The sequence below is a fragment of the Sus scrofa genome, chromosome 9, assembly GCF_054392235.1.
Source record: "Sus scrofa isolate SSC_HxYL_T2T_F1_AM1 chromosome 9, Sscrofa_HxYL_maternal_Yorkshire_Landrace_v2.0, whole genome shotgun sequence".
Lineage (NCBI taxonomy): Eukaryota > Metazoa > Chordata > Mammalia > Artiodactyla > Suidae > Sus > Sus scrofa.
Window position 1 is genome coordinate 90,285,273 of NC_139391.1, and position 22,344 is coordinate 90,307,616.

The 22,344-nt window shown below is 36.2% G+C and overlaps 1 protein-coding gene across 6 annotated transcripts in view; it reads right to left on the bottom strand.

Annotated features, from left to right (window-relative positions):
• Positions 1-22,344, bottom strand: part of CRPPA (CDP-L-ribitol pyrophosphorylase A) — a 294,345-nt gene that overhangs the window by 196,586 nt on the left and 75,415 nt on the right. For 5 of the 6 annotated variants that reach the window (XM_084977167.1, XM_021063407.2, XM_021063404.2 and 2 more), the window contains exons 4-5: positions 17,872-17,976; positions 12,687-12,732 (exon numbers count right to left, since the gene is read on the bottom strand). In XM_084977167.1, the coding sequence (XP_084833293.1) occupies positions 12,687-12,732; positions 17,872-17,976 (151 nt within the window). Of the gene's footprint in view, positions 1-9,000; positions 10,901-11,897; positions 12,733-17,871; positions 17,977-22,344 lie in introns of those variants that run through there. The other variant, XR_014815911.1, reaches the window with a different exon arrangement.

A 22,344-nucleotide genomic window follows, 5' to 3' on the forward strand; every position in this document is an offset into this window, starting at 1 on the left:
TGTTTTAATGCCCATCTTGAACTCCTTTTAATTAGTGTGCTGAAAATATTTATTTAATATAATTACTGATATATTTGAATTTGGGTCATTTTATATTTTTCATAAAAATAGTTTTCCCTATGTTTCATATTCCTGTTTCTCTCCTGATTTATACTCTTTTTAATATTCAATTTTATCTCCATGTTTCTGATCAAATCTTTTTGCATAATTTTTATTTGGCCATATCCATAGCATATGGAAATTCCCTGGCCAGGGACTGAATGTGAGCCACAGCTGCAGCAACACCAGATCTTTAACCCACTGTGCCACATTGGGAACTGCTATATAACTTTTTAAGTGGTTGCTCTAGAGATTTCAGTATTCATATTTGACTTCTCAGGGTCAACATAAAATGAAGGCTTTTATCACAGCAAGTAAGATGAAGAAACCAAACCATGATATTTTAAGTTCCCTTACCCTACCATTTTTATGTTGCAGTTTTCTCTAACATCATAGCTGTCTCATACATAGAAAAACTCATGAGAAAATATTGCCTTTGCTTTCAACCTATAAATAATTTTAAAATGTAGAGAGAATTATGTGACTCCATTCTATTTATTAGAATCCTGTTGCTCGCCCTTAATTTTTGATGTTACAAGACTCATTCTGGCATCATTTCCTTTGTCTTAAGGGCTTGTTGAAATACTCTTTTAGAGTACATCTGCTAGCAACCATATTTGTTTTCCTTTACTTGATGTTGTTTTTCCTTTACCTTTTCCTAAAGGATTTTTTTAACTGGATATAGAATACTGAGTTATTATTTATTTTTAACCACTTCAAAAATCTTGTTCTATTTTCTTCTGGTTCCCATGTATTCTAATGAGAAACTTTTAGTCATTCAAATTATTGTTCCTTTATAAACAATACAATACTTAAGATTTTTTTCTTATTTTTTCAGCATTTTTCTTATAAAGTGGCTGGGTATGGATTTCTTTGAAGTTATGTTGAAGTTACATGAGCATCTTAAGTCTGTATATTTATGTCATTAAATTTAGGACATTTTAGTCATAATTTCTTCAACTACGTCTTTTTCTGTAGTGAAGTTTTTCCTCTCCTTCTAGGATTCAAGTGGCCTGCTATATTCCCACAAATGGTAAGCACTATTAAATTTTCCCCAATTTCTTTTCATCCTATAGTTCAGAACGAAAAACTTCCAAAGATTTAGCTTCAGTTTCAGTGGCATTATCTCTGCCAGCTCTATTCTGTTATTAAGTCCATCAAGTTATTTTGGTCATCTTATTATCTTCAGTTTTAAGATTTCTATTTGGCATTTCTTTGTATTTTTTATGCTTTTCCCGAGCCTTCATCTTTCAAGAGGATTACCCCTTATTGTTGCACCATTTTTATAATTAGCACTTAAAAGTAATTTTCAGGAGTTTTCTGGTGGCTCAGCAGATTAAGGATCTAAGGATCCAGTTTTGTCACTGCTGTGGCTCTGAGGTGCATTGTGGGGAAGCACCAATCATGCCTGTGTTGTTGTTGACTCCTCTGTTGTTGTTGGGGTTAAAACAACATGACGAAATGCCAGAGCTCTGGATAGTACTGTGGCGAGTTCAGCACTTCCACATGTCATGGGAACGTCTGCATGCCATGGGAGTGGCCAAAAAAAAGTACTTCAGAAAATTCTAACACTTGAGCCATTTCATCTATATTGATTGTCCTTTCCCATATGAGTTTGGATTTTCCTCTTTATATGTTAACTAATCTTAGATCATACCCTTCGAGTTACATGCTCTCTCACTGAAATCTCTCCCTGCACAATCTATTCCTTGAGTGCCTCCCTTTTTCAGCACTCCTACCAAAAAATTGGGACCTTATTTATACCACTTTGCACATTTCCCATGACTGTACCTGTGTCCAAAGCTAAGCAGAAACCAAAAAAAAGCAACAGTGCTCACCCCACTTCTTATAGCTAAGCAACTCTTATCAAAGAGGATGTTCGCTTCTCTCAAAATTTTAGGCTTCTTTGGGTCCCCACTGTCCATGTCACTACTGCCTGATTACTTGGGAATTAAAGTACAAGAGATGGAGCGGGGAAAAGGGAGATACTTTCACACTCTGAACATTAGGAAACTCCTTTTCTGCTCCTCTAATCAAAACTAGGGAGTTTTCTTGGAGCTCTGTCAACTTCAATGCCCATTTCTAGATTTTTGGTCTGTACTAAATCCAGGTTAGAACATACCAGAGTGTGACATCATTCACTGCCAGTTAGGTAGTATATGAGACTCAGATCTTATTCATTAATCTACCTCTAATATTTACTTGAATTCTCAAATAGCTGTTCTATGCATCTGCCCAGGTTTTATAGCTTCATTCAGAGAGAGAAACAAGGTGGAACATTCTTGCTCCATTTTATTCATAACCAGAACCCTACTGATAACTTTTTACATATGAACAAGATTTTTATGAACAATAAAAATCTATACTAAATAAGAGCTTATTAATATTTTTATAAGCTTCTAAGAGAAAATAAAACATAACATTGTAGTTTAATTGGCAGAATTTTTCTTAAGTGTTATAAAAATACTGCTTCTAATAAGCAACAGTACCTTACAATCAACAAAACTTGGTAGAAAAGAAGTGCCTGGACACACACCTCCCTAGTCACATAACAAGACTAGTTGTGGTTAACAGCTGCTAATCTAACTGAATGACAACACTGTGCATCTTATACCAAAAGAGCAGAGTCATCTAAACCTTTAAATTTCAAAAGCCAAGTCAAACTGTCTTATTTGCATACTTAATCGGGCAAAGAGTTAAGAACAGTCTCCAAGAGAACCCTCAATCAGACTTAGAGACTTCAAAATTAACATAAAAACCTGAGCTGATTTACCAAGTCACAATGTACTAAAGACAACACTTTCAATAACAAAAGCAATTAAGCAGTTATTGAAGCCCATAAGGATATAAAATAGAATAATTCAGAAGGTCCAGTATCCCTTTGTGAGGACTTTCCAACCCTATAGCTATATACTATTAGCTCCAAGTGGAAGAAGGAAAGCCAGGAAGGTTTTTACAACAGAGAAGGTTCACCTGCCTCTCTGCTTATTTCTTTGCTCTCCATGAGTTCATAGTAGTATAGAAGAACATTATCAGATTCCTAACCATCTACCCTGGAGAATGCATCAAAGGACTCCTAGCATGACATCCCAAATGCCAAAATGCCAAAATTTTCAAAGTATCACTACTTCATCTCTTGAACACTTTCAAAATTCTCTCAAGTTTCAATCAAGTTTTGTTTTTTTGTTTGTTTGTTTTGTGTGTGTGTGTGTGTCTTTTTGCCATTTCTTGGGCTGCTCCCGTGGCATACAGAGGTTCCCAGGCTAGGGGTCTAATTGGACCTGTAGCTGCCAGCCTACGCCAGAGCCACAGCAACGCAGGATCCAAGCCGCATCTGCGACCTACACCACAGCTCACGGCAACGCCAGATCCTTAACCCACTGAGCAAGGGCAGGGATCAAACCCGAAACCTCATGGTTGCTAGTCAGATTCGTTAACACTGTGCCACGACGGGAACTCCTCAATCAAGTTTTAAGTAAAATAGAATTTAAGAGTTTTCAATCCCCCAGTTTAAAGTGCTTTGCAACTTAAAACTTAGCCACCTCTGGACAAGATACATGATTAAACAAAATATACTCACACATAATGTGTTTTCATAAGTGTTTAATTCCAGTGTTATTCTAACTGAAGTCCTATATAGGAGACATAATGTATGAATATGAAAGTTTACCAATGAGGCCAAAAATGTTAATATACTCGTCTTTTAAAGAATTTCTCTTCCCGGAATTCCCGTGGTGGCACAGCAGAAATGAATCTGACTAGCATGCATGGGGATGCGGGTTCGATCCCTGGCCTCTCTCAGTGGGTTAAGGATTCAGCATTGCTGTGAGCCATGGTGTAGGTCAGACACTGCTTGGACCTGGTGCTGCCATGGCTGTGGTGTAGACTGGCAACTGCAGCTCCAATTTGATGCCTAGCCGGGGAACTTCCATATGCCACATGTGCAAACATAAAAAGAAAAAAATAATCTTCCTGTCCTTGATGATTGGAACTCTTGGCATGCATAAAGTATACAGTCTTCCTTGAAGGGTTAGAAAACAGATGCAATTTGTAAACTTCATGTAACTTTACAAAACAGTAACATGTAAAATCTCTAACATGCATAGCTTCCTACTGTAGGACAAATCCACTGACACACTAACGAGGAACAAGGAACACCTAGACATATACCACCATCAATTAATCTTTTGTCTTTTTAAGGCCACATCCTCAGCATATGAAAGTTCTCAGGCTAGGGGTCTAATCGAAGCTGTAGCTCCCGGTCAACACCACAGCAATGTGGGATCCGAGCTGCATCTGTGACCTACATCACAGCTCACGGCAACGCCAGATCCTTAATCCACTAAATGAGGCCAGGGATCGAACCTGCAACCTCATGGTTCCTGGTCACATTCATTTCCGCTGTGCCCACAACAGGAACTCCGTATCAATTAATCTTGAGTAGGGACTCAGTGCTCTGAATGGTGTTTCTATTTTACCAAAAAAAACCTGTCAAACACAATGGTACAGAGAGAAATAAACCTGAATACTAGGTTTGTTCTACAAGCAAGTAGGCAAAAAGTACAGAAGTCCATCTTCAATTTTCTTAGAAACATTTAACACCATGAACCTCCATCAGGTCTCATTAACTATATTGACCTCTTGAGCCAAAATTTCAGTGTGCAAAAGTAAAGAAGAAACAGCTGTACCAAATCCAGATAAAGTCCTTTCCAAAATCTGTCAAGCCCGAATCCATTCAAAGTGAGGGCAGTTATTTTCTATTCCTCTGTTTAGCTCATTGAATTAAAAGTCAATCTTAGAGTCTTATTTTCTATCTCGCATGAAAGATTTTCACATAGCATTAAACAGAATCACCACTGTTCAGCACTGAAATCCCGGTCTCAGTTTCATCTATAGAAAAATACCTTAGGCTTCTCTCAACACCTTGATGGAGGAAGCGCTCAGAATGGGAAGGGACAGCAGGCAGACAAACAAGGAAAAGTAGTTAACAAGCCCTGACTACAAGACAACTGGATAATAAGGACAGCAAACAGAGTCCTGCAAAAGAAACTATACATACCCACATTAAAAGGTCAAAGTGGTCTTCTGAATGTTAGCTTTACTATTGATTGTTTATGTTTCAATTTTAGGACAACAGTACATGGGTAGAATTTAAGATTTGTATCAGATCTTAGCAACATTTTTAAATGAGTCACTGAATACAGAATGAAGTTTCCTATTTAACAACTAGAAGTAAGGAGCAGACATGTGACATCTTGTCTCTTGCACATGTTTTTAACTTGTAAAGATATTACTGTTTCCCAAGTAAATGATGCAGGTTGGTTTTTTGTTTTGTTTTTTGCTTTTCAAAGTATATATTCTTTCTTAGTTAAGAGAAATAAATATGAAGGAAATGAAATTTTCTAAGGCTAGTTACTCATCAGGATACTCACAAAACGTACTGTATTATTGCTACAGCATAAACGTCACGTTTGCAGTTTTTGTTGTGTTGGGTTTTTTTCCCCTACCTACATCAGAGTTAAGTATATAACTGGCTGGCTTTTATCTGCTATCAAGTCTTATTTAGCTATTTGCTTACTACCTCACTGTGACCTTAGAAGTTTTTAAACGTGACAGATTTACTTGCCTATGCTTCAATTAGCATTTTCCTAATGACAAATTAGAGTTCATACACTTGAACAAAAAAGTGAACTAGACTTTCTCTAATCTTGACCCAATATTTAACTTCCCAATTTACTTTTTTTTTCAACAATAAGATTCCAAAGAAACCAAACTTCTATTAAATCAAATTGTAGCCCTCCTGTTCTTACTAATTAAAGCTTGACGCAAATATTCTTACAGATTCGTGTAAGATACAGTCACAGCACTATTTTCAAGAGAGTGAAGAACAAAAAGTACATTGTTTACAAAGAAGTCATGGTATTAATGTGAAAATTTGGAAAATGAAGTATCATCAAAAGCCAGGCACATCAACAATTACAGTTTCTATGTAAAATTTTAGCTGTCACTTTGCATTGTCCAAAAAGCATGGTTAATAATACAAATGGTGTCATCACTGGCTGTTTAGCAAGAAAACCCTGATGAGGACACACCACAGATGTAAAGCATAGTCCAGTTACAGATGAAGAAAACCAATTTAAAGTTTCTCATCTTTCCAATTTGATTGAAAAGATTAAAAAATATTTTGCACTTAAAAATGCCACAACTTTGAATCACTAAAAAACGTAGGCATTAATTTCTTCACATGCATAACACACATTGTTAACACAATCATCCTCCTTCTCAGTAACAATGAATCAGTCTTATTCACATGTTATTTGATTTTATACCTTTCAGTCAAAATCAATTTAGAAGTATATTCATCAGAGTTCCCATCGTGGCTCAGTGGTTAACAAACTCAACTAGCATCTGTGAGGAAGCAGGTTCGATCCCTGGCCTTGCAGAGTGGGTTAAGAATCTGGCATTGCCACCCGCATGTTCACTGCAGCACTATTCACAATAGCCAAGACATGGAAACAACCCAAATGTCCATCAACAGATAATTGGATTAGGAAGATGTGATATATATACACAATGAAATACTACTCAGCCATAAAAAAGAATGACATAATGCCATTTGCAGCAACATGGATGGAACTAGAGACTCTCATACTGAGTGAAATGAGTCAGAAAGACAGACAAATACCCTATGATGTCACTTATAACTAGAATCTAACATACAGCACAAATGAACCTTTCCACAGAAAAGAAAATCATGGACTTGCAGAATAGACTTGTGGCTGCCCGGGGGGAGAGGGAGGGAGTGGGAGGGATCAGGAGCTTGGGGTTATTGGATACAACTTGAAATGGATTTACAAGGAGATCCTGCTGAGTCGCATTGAGCACTTTGTCTAGATACCTATATTGCAACAGAATAAAGGGTGGGAGGAAAAAAATGTGTATACATTTAAGAGTAACTTGGTCCCCATGCTGTACAGCAGAAAAAAAAAAGAATCTGGCATTGCCATAAGCTGTGGTGTAGGTCAGAGATGCGGCTCAGATCCTGTGTTGCTATGGCTCTGGCGTAGGCTGGTGGCCACAGCTCCAATTTGACCCTTAGCCTGGCAATCTCCATATGCCGCCAGTGCAGCCCTCAAAGACAAAAAGAAAAGTATATTCAGCTAATTTTGATGTATAAGCACAAAAGGATCAACTGTTCGCCTACCGGTATAATTTCTTTAAAAACTCTATGAAACATAAAACACACATATGGGAATTTACAGCTTGACTGTTCCTAAATACTTGACATTGAAAGACATCACCTGTATCACTTATATTGAAAATAAAAATCTATTTTCAGAATAAACATTAAATTTCGAAACCAGTAGGTACTGTATTTCTAAGAACTCAAGGTCAATTAATTTCCTTTAAAATAAATACTTTGCAAATGGAAAACAAATGAATAGGAAAAGACAATTTTTGTATGAACATTAATACTATTTAAATATTAAACAGTTAAAATGAAATCATTTTCAATTTTACCTATTTAAACCATCATGAGGCTTTTTTTTTTTTTAACAGCACTAGCTTTCTTGGGTTTGTACAATCATAACCAGAAAAGTAAAATCGTAACCATTTTAAAAACACTCTAGCCAAAAAATTAAATATATCAAAAGATCTGATGAAGGATGATGGTAGAAAATAAGTGCAATTTTTATTTAGAAACTCTTTAGGGGCTTTTCATCTTAGAAATTTTTATAATAATGATCCTCTGCCATGATATGTTCAGCATATTAAATCAAGTGTGGGGTGGAACTGTTTGCATAGCATAGGTAAAAGTATGTTACTACTGGCATCTGCTACCACTCTAATGGTTTGGATAGGTCTGAACACTCAGAACAGCATTCGGTGGGCTCCAACAGCCAGCTTGGGCGACAGACCTACAATACCACTTTGTTACAAACTTACCAGTCCAGTATCTTGATGTACCAATTAATCATGCTACTACCTTGAAAAGTTTATATTTTAAATTTCACATAGAGAATTCAAAAAGGGTTAAACATTAAAGAACAATGACCAAATCCAATTCTCTACTTCAGAAAAAGGAATATTAAGAATGCTTTGTTTCATGCAACAGTATATGGATGATTTGCCATACCTTTTTCAATGCTGTGTGAAAAACTTTGTAAAAGAAATCTCAGAGTACATCTCTATAAACATGTTTCCTATTATTCAACAGTTCACTATAAATGGAAACCCACATAAATATATTGACGGCAAAATAAAGCTTAAATATAAAACTTATCTAACAACATAAAATAGAAGTCAGATCTTGAGACTTGATATAAACCACAATTTGAGGATTGTAGTATTAATAACTCGCCTGATGTTAGTTGCATCAAAATTCCCAAAGATATGATTTGAACATAAATTAAGAAGGACCAAAATATGCATGCTGTTTCAGTGACAAATAAATCTGGGAGTACAAAATGCTCTTACAAGACATGACATTTATGCTAACAATGTTTTATAGAGTCTGGAAAACACTAAGTATATTCTGATGTAACTATTTTCTTGCTTAATTTGTCGACCAGTGAAAACTGGTATTTAAGTTTAAAAAGCGGCTCAAAAAAAAAATTTAAAAAAAAAAAAACCTTAGAGAATACTAAGCATTTATATCAGAGTGAAAAATAATGTCCAACCTACAAGAGGGAAAAATGGTCATGATTAGGTAACATATGCTAAACTACTAGGAAAAAAAAAAAAGGGTAAGAGTGCCCATTGTGGCTCAGTGGTTAACGAATCTGAATAGGGACCATGAGGTTGCGGGTTCAATCCCTGGCCTTGCTCAGTGGGTTAAGGATCCAAAAAAAAAGAAGAAAGAAAGAAAAAAAGAAAAAGAAACTCAACAGTACCCAAAACTTTTTTTTTTTAATATTCTGATTTTGAATTTTAATTTTACTCTTTGTCATCATGTCTAAAAACTTGCCATTTCACTGTTTTTCCCACTTTCTCTAGAATACTGTGCTTGGCATAGCCCTAGGAGATAATGTCTACCATCTCAATTGTGTGATCATTCTTTATAAGGCCAGCTGAAGATACAGTTTTAACCCAACAGAACCTGAATGGGCGGGCCAAATTTTATAAACCATTTGCTGTATCCACCAAAGAGAGATACTGAATCCAATATCCACTTTAATAGTCAGTGTAACTACGTGATTCAAGAGGGTGAAGTGGCAGAATGTACATGGGAGAGCTAAGGAGAACAGAGAACTGGGATTAAGTTGTGGCTCTTACTCTTACTGTGTGACCTAGAAGAAAGTACTTCGTCTCTCCAAGCCTCAGTTTTCCCACCTGCAAAAGTGGGAGCAATAGTATCTACATTAATATAAAGAACAAATTAAGTAACATACAAAGCTCCTAGCAGGAGTGTCAGGTGCTCCAAGTCCTGGTTTTAAACCTTGACCAAAGCACATACACACCAATATTCTCTTATTTCTCTTTTAAAAAAAAAGATAAGAAATGTATATACACTGAGCTCAATATGTATCTGATGAAAACAGGTAAGAGTGGAAGGGCCACCTATTCCTATAATATAAGGGCCTTAGATTCTGAAGAAAAAATACATAGCTATACCCTTTAACTTAGTAATAAATTTGGTTTAACTCAATGTTAGGATAGACAAGAGTAGACATTCTTCCCACTTTCCATGAATAAAAATCTAAGAGATAGTCACACCAAGTTAGTCAATGCTGAGCTCTAAAAAAGTTCTTAAACATTTTTAAAAATTGTTTTCAGGGAGTTCCCATTGTGTCGCAGCAGAAACGAATCCAACTAGGAACCATGAGGTTACAGGTTCCATCTCTGGCCTCACTCAGTGGGTTGAGGATCCGGCATTGCCGTGAGCTGTGGTGCAGGTTGCAGATTCGGCTGGGATCCTGCATTGCTACAGCTGTGGTGTAAGCTGGTGGCTATACCTCCAATTTGACCCCTAGCCTAGGATCCTCTATATGCCACGGGTGCAGCCCTAGGAAAACAAAAATAATAATAATAAAATAAAATACGGTATACAGCAGTCTCTTTTTAAAAATCTAAGTTTTCTTTTTCCTATGTTTACAAGTATTTCTACTTTTAAGCTCCAAAGATAGGATTAGTGCAAGTCATAAAGGCAGAAAAAAATCTCAAGTGAACTGACAAGCATTTGCAGGTGACAGAATATAGTAAGACTTTTAGCTCTAAATGCAATTAAGATTAGAAAGAAATGGACGAAAAAAGACTAAAGAGCACCCTAGAACAATGCTTCTGGAAATTAATATACAAAGTAATGAATCAATGCTTTTGTTAAAATGCAGATTCTGACTTAATATGGTGGTCCCAGACATTCCTTGCTGAATAAAGTTCTCAGGTAATCACAACACTGCTGATCTAGAAACCCAAACCAAGAGCAAGAAGGCCCCACAGCGGGGGTCCTCAAAGGGTAGAGCAACATCAGACTATCTTGGCAAGTTATTAGAAATGCAAATCTTAAAGAATGTGAGGAGGTGGTTTTCCAAACCAGCTGTTTACACCCAGTTCAGCAGATTTACTTCCCCGAGAATAAATGTTGAATCCTTAAGTACTTGAAAGTAGCATACTAGAACATACCTAAACAAGAACAACAATTTCTCTCAGAAAACAATTTCTAAAACTCAACCACTGAAAATATACTTAAAACATAGACTTTCATACAAGTAGCCTATTTTTTTTTTTCCCATGTCTACCACATGAGGATGTTTCCCAGACAGAGACTGAACCTGCACCACATCAGGGACAATGCCAGATCCTTAACCCAGTAGGCCACCAGAGAACTCCAAAGAAGCCTACTCTTGATTATTATTAAAATGTATAGAATCCTCAGCTGAACTATTTACTAACTCTTCACAAAACAAATCATTTCCATTTTACCTAGGTAATAGAGATATGATGTTTTAAAGAAACCAAACTGAGTTTTTTATTTCCTTGTGTTGAGAGTATAACCAACTACATCATAGTTTAGGCAACTTCTCCAGAGTAATGTTTATACATTGCCTGGCTCATATGTAAATCTATGTCAACATTTTGATTTATGGCTATAGATGATCTGTTTACATACACAAATGTACAGATGCAGAAATCACAGTACATTAATGGTTTGAAACAAAATATTCTTGAAAAAGGACAAAAACATAAGGATAAACTGCAAACATAGCATGTCATGAACAGAGAAAAGATTTCAGTTTTCTGACTGTGAAGCCAATTGATTGTCAAATAGGCTTTCCTAAAAATAAAAAAAATAAAAAAAAAAAAGTTGATGCATTCACAATTCCCATTCAGTATATTTTTCAACTTCAAAGTCTGAATTTACTGAATTTCTTATTCGGTATATGAGTACACTGTTCTGTCCTTAACCTGTTTTTGAAGGAGTCAGTTATTAACAGATTGCAAAGTACCACCCTTGCTTGGGAATGGCCCCCTCTGATTTTGGACTAGCACTATATATATCTAACAGTAGTGCTCTCAAGAGATTTCACGGTCACAGCAAGGGGCAGGGGGGAAGGTAAGGCGGGGAAAGTGCTTCTGGGATTCACTAAGCAGAGGCCAGGCAACCTCTATAAGGCACAAAACAGTACCTTGAACAAAAAATTATCTGACCTAAAAGGCCAACAGTGGTGAGGTTAAAAAAATATATGATTTAGGGAGTTCCCACTGTGGCTCAGTGGAAACAAATCTGACTACATCCATGAGGACGCAGGTTCAATCCCTGGCCTCACTCAGGTTAAGGATCTGGCATTGCCATGAGCTGTGGTATAGGTGGCATACGTGTCTTGGATCCAGCATTGCTGTAGATGTGGTGTAGGCCAGCAGCTACAGCACCCATTCAACCCCTAGTATGGGAACCTACATAGGCCGAGGGTACCGCCCTAAAAAGAAAAAAAAAAAAAAAAACCAACTTAAACTGTGCAAGTTGCAAAAATACAGAGAGAATATCCCTTGTGCATCATTACATTACTAGCAGCATCAAGTAAATAAATATTTGTTGATTATGAAATACATTTCTTTGTAGTTCACCTAGAGTTGGAGGTGAAAAAGAATGAGAAAGAGGTTATTAAACATGCAGTTATCTAAACTTACAACATCAGTCATTGGCAGAACCAGAAGGCATTAAAAATCATTCAGCCCAATTTCTCCCTTTCAAAAAAAGTTTTTCTCATACAATAGATATGGTCTAATGTATGAATCTGGCAGTGTTGGAAGTGGGTAGACAGTTTTCTTAATAAAATGAAATATATCTTTCTAAATTAAAATATCAGTTTTCACTTCTAAGAGTGTCAATGTCACATACTTTTCTCAAATTAATAACTATTTCCTTTATAAAAAAATCAAAGCTAATGTAACATAAATCACCTTAAGTGAATTCAAAGCAGGACACAAAATAAATGTAATTATTTTTCAAAAAAACAAATCACAGAACTCCATGGCCCACAGCATTCATACTTCTGAGAATTCTGGGATTTAAAATGTCATGAGAAATTCCAAACTGGCTTACATTTTTGAAACACACGAATCAACAATCATAAGGCTAAACATACCCTTAATAATGGATTCAGCTGCATACAGGTCTCGTTTGTAGGTCACCTAGAGGACAGATAAACTTAATTAGACTTAACAGAGGAGGAAAGAATGTGAAAGCAATAAAATTATACCCCCAAGGAAATTCTTGATTTTTGGACAAAGTATAAACACATAATACTGACATTTTTAAAATTATCATCAGTAAATTCAGAATAAACATATATTCTCTTTCTATAAATGGTTGAAGATTTGATTTTAAATCTTTAAGTAAATTGAGATATTATATGGCAGTGGTTACCCAAGTCTTCTTACTACAAGTATAATGTCAAAGAAAACATGGTAGCATTTAAATATTACAATTATTGTTCAATAGTAAGGTTTTATGTTGGAGGGAAAGAAAGAAGAAAAACTTTTTTTAAAAAAATCACCAAACTTCACTTTCAGTTGAAATGAGGTAACTCTCAAAGATCAGTTCACTCAATCTGAATTCAGTTTATCTGAATATAGATAAGGTTGACCTTGTTAGGTTTTTATCAATATATGACTGATAGAGCCTGGAGGGAACCACCATGTATCTAAGAATAACCATGGCCTTTCCTTAGGAACATACAGCCTCCTGGCAATTTTAACCTATTCCTTGCAATGCAACCTGCCATGGTCCTATGGCAGATAGTTCCCAGACCACACCCAGTGAGCTCAAATGCAGAGCATGTCAGATGCACTGCACTGCAGAAAAATTTGTCCTGCATCACAGAATTAAATACATCATTAAGTACATGAGGTCTTAGGTGCTTATCATTCAAGTGCCTAAATCATTATGATCCAAATGGTCTAAAAACCCATTTTGAGAAATTAATACCAAATTAATACTTATCCATGCCTATGATTTGGACTTTTTTTTCCTCCAGATTATCTCCTAACTAAAGTTGTATAGCAAGTTTGTTCAACTAAGTGGCACAGGGCATTTCTGTCCAAAACAGATTTCCCTACTATGCCTAAATCATGGCAGGTAAATCCTAGTCCAAAACTATACCTGACAATCCGTAATTAATGTGGTAGATAACTTGTAGACAGATGGAAAGATCTTCAAGCATTCAACCAATCTATTAATATCAAATGTGACAGTTTACATTATCTCTCAACAAGCACATGTCAACCAAAGCTAGCACCATAGTTACTGATCCAAAATGCAATTCTAGGAATTCCCATCATGGCTCTGCAGTAATGAACACGACTAGTACCCATAAGCATGCAGGTTCAATCCCTGGCCTCATGCAGTGGATTAAGGATCCGGCGTTGCTGTGAGCTGTGACAGAGGTCGAAGATGCAGCTGGAACACCGAGGTACTCTGGCTGAGATCTAGGCCGGCAGCTCCAGATCAAATTTGACCCCTATCCTGGGAACTTCCATATGCCGAAAGTTTGGCCCTAAAAATCAAAAGAAAAAAAAAAAAAAGAAAGAAATGTAGTTACAAAGTTTCGGACTATGCATTTTACCTAATTAGAATGTATCAATTTCATTCCCTCATTCAATAAATATTTATCCAATAACTATGTTGTAGGTCCTGTGCTAAGCACTGAAACATGGTAATGAAAACAGTGAGCAAAAACTCAATCTGTAGAGACAAAATTTTAGTGGATAATTTTTTTTTATAAAAATCAAATAAAATATTTGTTTCCTTGAAAACCCAAAGTTAACTAGATATCTGAAATCAGGACTCACTATTTGCAATTTCAATGAGAAAGGCCTTTTTTATTCTAGTAATTGTCTGCTGTGTAAGGTAAACTCAAAACAAATTAACAGGAAGACGCCTAAATACCATAGTTGATCTTTTATTTCCTCATCCTTTGAGGGATAAACTGCATTCCAAATTTAAAGAGTAACTGTGAAATGATTTTATTCTATTTTTCAAATAAATATCTTAGCAATGAGTTTTTAAATAAAAGAAAACTTGGTCTCAAACATTAAAATCATTTTTCAAGCATATGTGCGAGACAACATTTTTGCATTATCATCAGTCTGATGAGTAAAATACATATATTACCTAAATGTCCTTTCTATACTAATAATAATTATATAATTAAGAAAGATGTCTAAATTTCATTTTTTGTCTACATTTTCTTGTTGACTGTGGTTATGTACCATACACAGATTAAAGGTTTTTTTAATGATTTTTATTTTTTCCATTTCTATAATTGGTTTACACTGTTCTGTCAGTTTCTAGTGGCATTTTCGTCTGGCATTGCCATGGCTTTGGCGTAGGCCAGTGGCTACAGCTCAAGTTCAAGTTCAACCCTAGCCTGGAAAACTCCATATGCCAAGGGCGCAGCGCTTTAAAAAAAAAAAAAAAAAAAAAAAAAAAAAAAAGACAGGAAAAAAAAAAATTGTCCTACATGGGCCACAAGAAATTTCTAGTCATTCTTCCCATGAATGTGGGGGTGAGCTCTCTGGCTTTGTGAAGGGTAGGAGAAGGTGACCTGGATCCATATTGCAGAATCCTCCCTTGCCTTTTTGTTTTATGGTAGCAAAAATGTCTCTTAAAATGTGCTCTTCACTGTGTCAGATTTTGGCATCATGTTCCAGGGACTCAGCCTGCTACCTGCGTCCAATACCAGTTTTAGCCTAATTGTACAAAATCTTCATATCTTGAGTTGTAAATAGATGCAGCATTGTTGGAAATAGTATTAAATTAGAACAATTAGATTTCATTGCTTTGGTCAAAACAGCCATTGTAACACTTCTGATTTATAAAAAAATAAGTCCATAAAATTAAGTCAAAAGCTTATAAAGACAATTCATACAATATCATCAAAAAGCTAAATAGGGCTAAATTAACAGCCAGGAAATAGCAAAAGTATTTTTAAAAGGTGGAGGATAATGACACAGGAGGCAGAAAGAGGAAATGGTAACCTGAAGCAACTGCAACATTTGCATTCAAAGTAACATCACCTCAATTACAAAAAAAAATATGATGCCTTAAAAAGATCTTTTAAGTACCATGTGAACAACTTTTTGCCCAATGCATTGCATTACATGCTGTTTTCGAATCCAAGATTCTGGCACGGCACATTATTATTATTCAAACATCAGTAGGGCTTCTCTACTCCCATCCCATTTGGCAAGTAATTCAAAGAAGATGATCCCTCTGGGCCTAACAGCATGTCTTCCCCCCCCCCACCCCCGCATGTGTATTAGCTCCTATGGCTGACATAGCAAAGTAGCACAAACTGGGTGGCTTAACACAGCAATGTATCTTCTCAAGGACCTGGAGGCTGTGATCCAGTTATCGGCAGAGCCACTGCCCACGCTGAAGGCTTTAGAGAAGAATCCTTCCCCCTTCTTCCTAGTTTCCTGGAGCTGCCAGGAATCCTTGAACTCTCCTTTGCCCGTAGATCCATCACTGCAATTTGCATCTCTATCACCACTGGTGTTCTCTACCCACCTTGTCTGCATCCTTTCTCCTGTTCTTATAGACTGGATTTAGGGTCTACTCTATATCGATATGATCTCATTTTAACTTGATTATATCTGCAAAGACTCTTTTCAAATAAGGTCATATTCACAAGTGCCAGGGGCTAGGATTGGAATTTATCTTGGGGGTGCAGGGAGAAATTCAACCCACAACAGCATGTGTGAAATGACTCAGGAGGGGAATGAAGAGAAGCACTCATAAAGGCCAGATATAGCTCAACTCAGTGCACTGACATTTGTCACCCATAAACGGGAAGCAGAGCAAGGATGTAAGGACTAAAACTGTGATACTGTGATGCTGGTGGAAGCAGTAAGCTTGAGACTTCACTCAAAAAAAATACTGAAATACATTTATAAAGATGGAGTGAAAAATTCCAAGAGCAGTGTGCTGTTTTCCTTTAACCTGCAGACCCACGGGTCCTATGCTAATCTGAAGGAGCTCAGAATGCCCACAGGAAGTGGATAATCAGCCTAAAACATTCACAAGGAAGCCAGAGAATGTTGACATGATGGTCGCAATAAAATATCTTTTTACTTTTTTCTTTTTTCACAACACCTGCAAATTAAGTCTAACAGGGTTCTATAGAGATATGGGTCAGGATCTTTAACAAAACACCTAAGTGGTATTTACCAAAATCTTCCCCAATAGTACGTATATCACCATCTAAGCCATATATAGAAAAAGGTAAAATGAATAAAATGTTTGCCTGCTTGGTTTATGACATTTGGATACTCTAAAAAGAGCAATAATACTGCATTAATCTTCTCCACTAGGCAATAACCCAGGCATGTTACTATTTTGTTACATATTTAGAACTATCTGAATATGTATGAGATAATCTTAGGAGGCAGCAAGGCCCATTTTATGACAGTATAAAATATCTCATCAACATGTAGGGCTTTTTGTTTGCTTGGATGTCATTGAGGAAACATGCTTTGGGATTCATATCATCTCAGGATTAGGATGAATCTTTCCTAACCAGATTGAGATGGAAGCTTTATAAAGACTTCATCCAACATTTCAATATTATGATATGACCCTGCAATTCCGTTTCAGAATATGCTGTTAAATGAAACAGGAAAATCATGCCATAAAATACCCCTGCCTCAACAAGGACTTGTACTACAATAGTGCTACAACCACTCCGTTCCTCCACAAGAAAGAAGTTTGCCATTACAAAAGTCAATCCTTACCACTGGATAGAGCAGAATCCTTCTTGGGGGCAGTGGGTGGGTCTTGCCACCAACAACAGGGGGTCCAAACTGGGGCAGGCACGTGTTTCAACCCAGTTAAGTTGGAACTACCACCCCAGGGCTAGGGAGGAAACGGTGCTACTGTGGGAAGCAGAGTTGTGCTCTCCATCCAGTTGGGGGTAAGGCAACAAAGTAAAAGATTATAGACAAAGAACACACACAAAAGTTGTGAATAAAACAATCTCATTGGCTAAAATGGAATCGTTTCAATCAATTACCCCAATGTAAATTTTCTTAGAAGTATGGAGAGAAATGATATCATACTTTGTTGGCTCAGAAAATTCAGTGAGACCTTTTATGCCTTTAATGTATGCACACACATATACACCTCTTTTCCTAGAAATACTGTTTCAAAAGGAAACCAGATATTTTTATGCTACTTCTGTATTTTCTAAAGCTCATAGAAACTGTCTGTACTTGCAGAGTATATCTTTAGGAATACCACATAAACACAGAGCCAAATATCAACTTCATTACCTTCCAGAGGTCAGGAGATCCTTCCACAAGTTTGGCTTTGATATGACAGTATTTTAGAGCCAAATGCAAACACTCAGTTCCAAATTCCAAGTCATGGTCACTGCACTGGGTAGGAAGAAAAAATAATGAACAAGTTAAAATTTTGAATAAAACTAATTTTTAATTTCATAATCAATTGTATAAAGAAAAGCACCTAAAGAATTCACAAACTCTTTAATTAGCTACTGATTAGTCAAGTAACAGATTCATTTTTCTCATGCCCTAAAAGCCAAATAAAAGATAGAAATGTTGCAACATCACAGTGTTTAACTTCCTCAATAGTTTCAGGTGTCAGGTAAACATAATACTTTACTTCCTTTGCTCAAAAGCTACATTTCCAAACATGTTTCTAAACTGCCTGAGGATTACCATATCCAAACTTGATTTAACAAATATAGGTATCCAGAAAATTCCAAATCCCTTATCTCATATTTATATCAAACTATTTGCAGGTCACAGCTTTCTCAGTAGCTGATATTTTAAATATCAACATATCCTTTTTAGAGAATATGTTTGGATTCTGAACCTGGAAACATTTCAGTCTATCATGAGCAAAAATATAAAAGCCTGACTGCTTTAGTAAAATATAAGTAACACGTTTTAGCATTTTAAGCAGAATCATCAAAATGACCAACTTAATCGATTGAATAATACTAAGTAGCTATCATGCCAGTGGTTTAAGTTATCACCATACATGGTTAAATGCGACATGTTTTGTGTCCTCAAGGAACTCAAGTCTAAAAGGGGAGGCTGATTTATAGTAAATATTTTGCAAAAGAATGTGACAGACACGGCATTCGAAGATGAACAGGAGATAAAATACTTAATTCTAAGAGTCCCCATCATGGCACACCGGAAATGACTCCGACTAGGAACCATGAGGCTGTGGGTTCAATCCCTGGCCTCGCTTAGTGGGTTGAGGATCCGGTGTTGCTGTGAGCTGTGGTGTAGGTCGCAGACATGGCTTGGATCTGGCATTGCTGTGACTGTGACTTAGGCCAGCAGCTACAGCTCCAATTAGTCCCCTAGCCTGGGAACCTCCATATGCCGTGGGTGCAGCCCTAAAAAGACAAAAGACAAAAGTAAATAAGTAAATAAATGAATAAATACTTAATTCTACATGAAGGTATCAGGGAAAGCTTATCAGAGGAAATGGTCTCTGATTTCATTCCAACGACTAAATAAAATTCAGCAAAGGAACAACTTTCAGGCAAAAAGTGCCAAAGACACAAACACCGCAGATTCTGCTACGTTTGCAATTACAGAGAGCATATCCATCTAAGACAGACTACAGGAAGGCCACAAATAGAAATACTACATTTAGCACCCTTTGCCAATCCACTTTATCACACTGGAGATTGCAAAACTCAGAATTTTAATGATTTGTGGAGTTTAATACAGTACTGAGACAGAATATTAACCTAAGTAGTCAGTGTAGGACCATGGGTTTTGATGCATTCTTTAATATGGCCATTGATTAACATTTGTGGCTTAAGGGCTCCAGGGAGTAACATCCCCACAGGCCTTGTTTACTATAGGGAGTGTACCTACACCCAGATGGACATTAATCTCTAACCCCCTGTGACTCAGTTTACAGGAAGAAAAGGACAAAGAAACTATGAGACTTATGGGGCATTCCCACCCCTAAGACCCTATTGGACAAGGACTGATATAGGTAACTGAACAAGGCCAATGGGAGAAAACCACATCTTTCTGGACCCCACATCTGTAAACCCCTCCATCTTTAAGGAATACAAATCCCTATAGGACAATAAAGAAAGGGGCTCTTCTTCCCCTCCCAGAAGCCCTGGGAGCTACTTGCTTTCCTTTAATAAAGACTTTGCTTGCTTGCTGCCTATATGTTCACACGCAGAGTTCATTCTTTGACTGCCGTGAACAAGAACCCGGATTCCCACATCAGTATCATCAGCAGTTACCTCCCAATAAAGTTGCAGTAAACTTCCACATTCTACTGCCAATATCTGCAGTGCCATCATAGTAGTATGTGAGTGAGACATACCTACAGTAAGCAGTTTTCTTCTTAACACATGGTTAAATTCAAAACATGATTAGCAATAACCTTTTTCCTGACTCCTTCCAGAGGCAAGATAATTGAACACATCCATGAATAGGTTTAGGAGCACTCAGGAACACTTCGGTTGCTTCTAAGTTTTGGTGACTATGAAAAATGTTCGTATAAATATTCAAATACAGGTTTTTGTATGGACCCAAGTTTTCAACTCATTTCAGTAAGTATAAAGAAATGCAACTGCTGGATCTAAGAGTATGTTTAGTTTTGTAAGAAACTGTCAGACTGTCTTCTCAAACCATTTTGCATTATCACCAGCAATGAATGGGAGTTCCTGTTACCCCCATCTAATTTGCCTTTTCATAATGACACGTGACATGAAAAATCTTTTCATATGCTTATTCCACACCTGTATAACTTTATTGAGGTGTCTTTTAGCCTTTTATTGAGTTGTTTTCTTAGAGTTTTAAGAGTTCTTTGGATATTTGAGTAAGAGCCCTTTGTCACATGTCTTTTGCAAATACATACTCGCAATTTGTGTCTTGTCTTCTCATTCTCTTCAAAGTGTCTTTTGCAAAGAAATTTTTAATTTTAATGAAGTTCAGTTTATCAATTCTTTCATAGATCATGCCTTTCATCTAAAAAGTTGTCACCATACCCAAGGTCATTTAGATTTTCTATGTTATCTCTAGACTCATTTTTGCATGTTGATTTCCAATTATTCCAACATCATTTATTCAAAAAACTATCTTTGCTCCATTGTACTGTCTCGGTCAAAAATCAGTTAATTATACTGACATGGGTCCATTTCTGGACTTGCTATTCTTATTACTACATCTTTACATCAAGTCTTGAAGTAGTGTCTGTCTTCCAACTTTGTCCCTCAGAATTGCATTTGCAGTACTGGGTATTTTGCTTCACCATACAAACTTTAAAGAAACTATATCAAAATCTATTTTAAAAAAATAAAAACAAGAAAAACTTGCTGGCTTTTTTTGGAACTGCATTGAGTATGTAAATCAAATTGGGAAGAAGTTTATCTTGATAATATTGAGTCTCCCTATCTATGAACATAGAATCTTTACTTATTTCATTCTTTTTAAAATTTTGTTCAGTTTAATAGTTTTCATTATATAGGCCCTATACATATTTTGATTTATAAGTACTTAATTTGAGGCACTAATGTAAAGTGTATGTTCGTAATTTTAACTTCTACCTATTCATTGTTAGTATACAGAACACAAAAGACATGTGCATATTAACTCTGAATCCTACAACCTTGCTATAATCACTTACTTCTAGGAGGTCTTTTGTCACCTCTTCCAGATTTTCGACATAGACAACGATGTCATCTGCAAAGAATTTTATTATGTCCTTATGAATCTGAGCACTTATTCCTTTTGTTTTATTTACTAGGAATTCTAGTATGATGTTCAAGACAAATGGTGAGGGGAAGTATCTTTTCCTTGTTCCTGATCTTTAGTGGGAAAGCTGCTAGTTTTTCACTGTTAAGTATGCTGTTAGCTGTATATTTTTCATAGATAATGTTCATCAAGTTGAAAAAGCTCCTATTCCTAGTTTGCCAAGTTATCAATCATGAATGGGTGCAGCATTTCACCACTTTTTCTGCATCTGTTGAAATGATCACCTGATTTTTCTTCTTTATCCCATTGATGCAATGTATTCTTATGTTTTGTAAAGTTGAACCAGCCGTGAATACCTGGGATAAATCCCACTTGATTATATAGTTTACAACTCTTTACATACATTGTTTGATTCTATTTAATTTTGAGAATTCTTACATTTATATTCATCAAATATTGGTATGTATTTCTTTCCATATAATGTCTTGGTCTGGTTTTGGTTTGGCTAACATTAGAATGAATTTGGAAATCCTTCTTCTGCTTGTATCTTCTAAAAGAAAATTTAGAGTATTGCTGTATTTTCTTAATTGTTGGAATCCTCAAGTGAACCCATGTTGACTTCATGCTGTTTTGGTAAATTATTAACTGTTAATTCAGTTTCTGTAATAGATGTAGGCCTATGCAGGTTGTCTACTCCTATGAGTGTTCACGGATTGTGTCTTTCAAGGCATTGGTTCATTTCCTCTAGATTATCAAACTTGAGGGCACAGAACTGTTTGTAATATTCCTTTATTATCCTTTACATGTCCTCTGGTTCTATAAAGATGTCCCCTACTTCATTTTTGATATTAGTAATTTGTATCTTTTCTTATGTGGCTTATTGATTTTATGAACCAGCTTAAAGTTTTATCTGATTTTGTGTGATGTTCTGTTTTGCATTTCATTGATTCTGCTTCATTTTTTTTAATTCTTCTACTTATTCTGGAATTTGATGTAATTTCTTAACATATTAGATTATCGATGAAATACAATATATACACT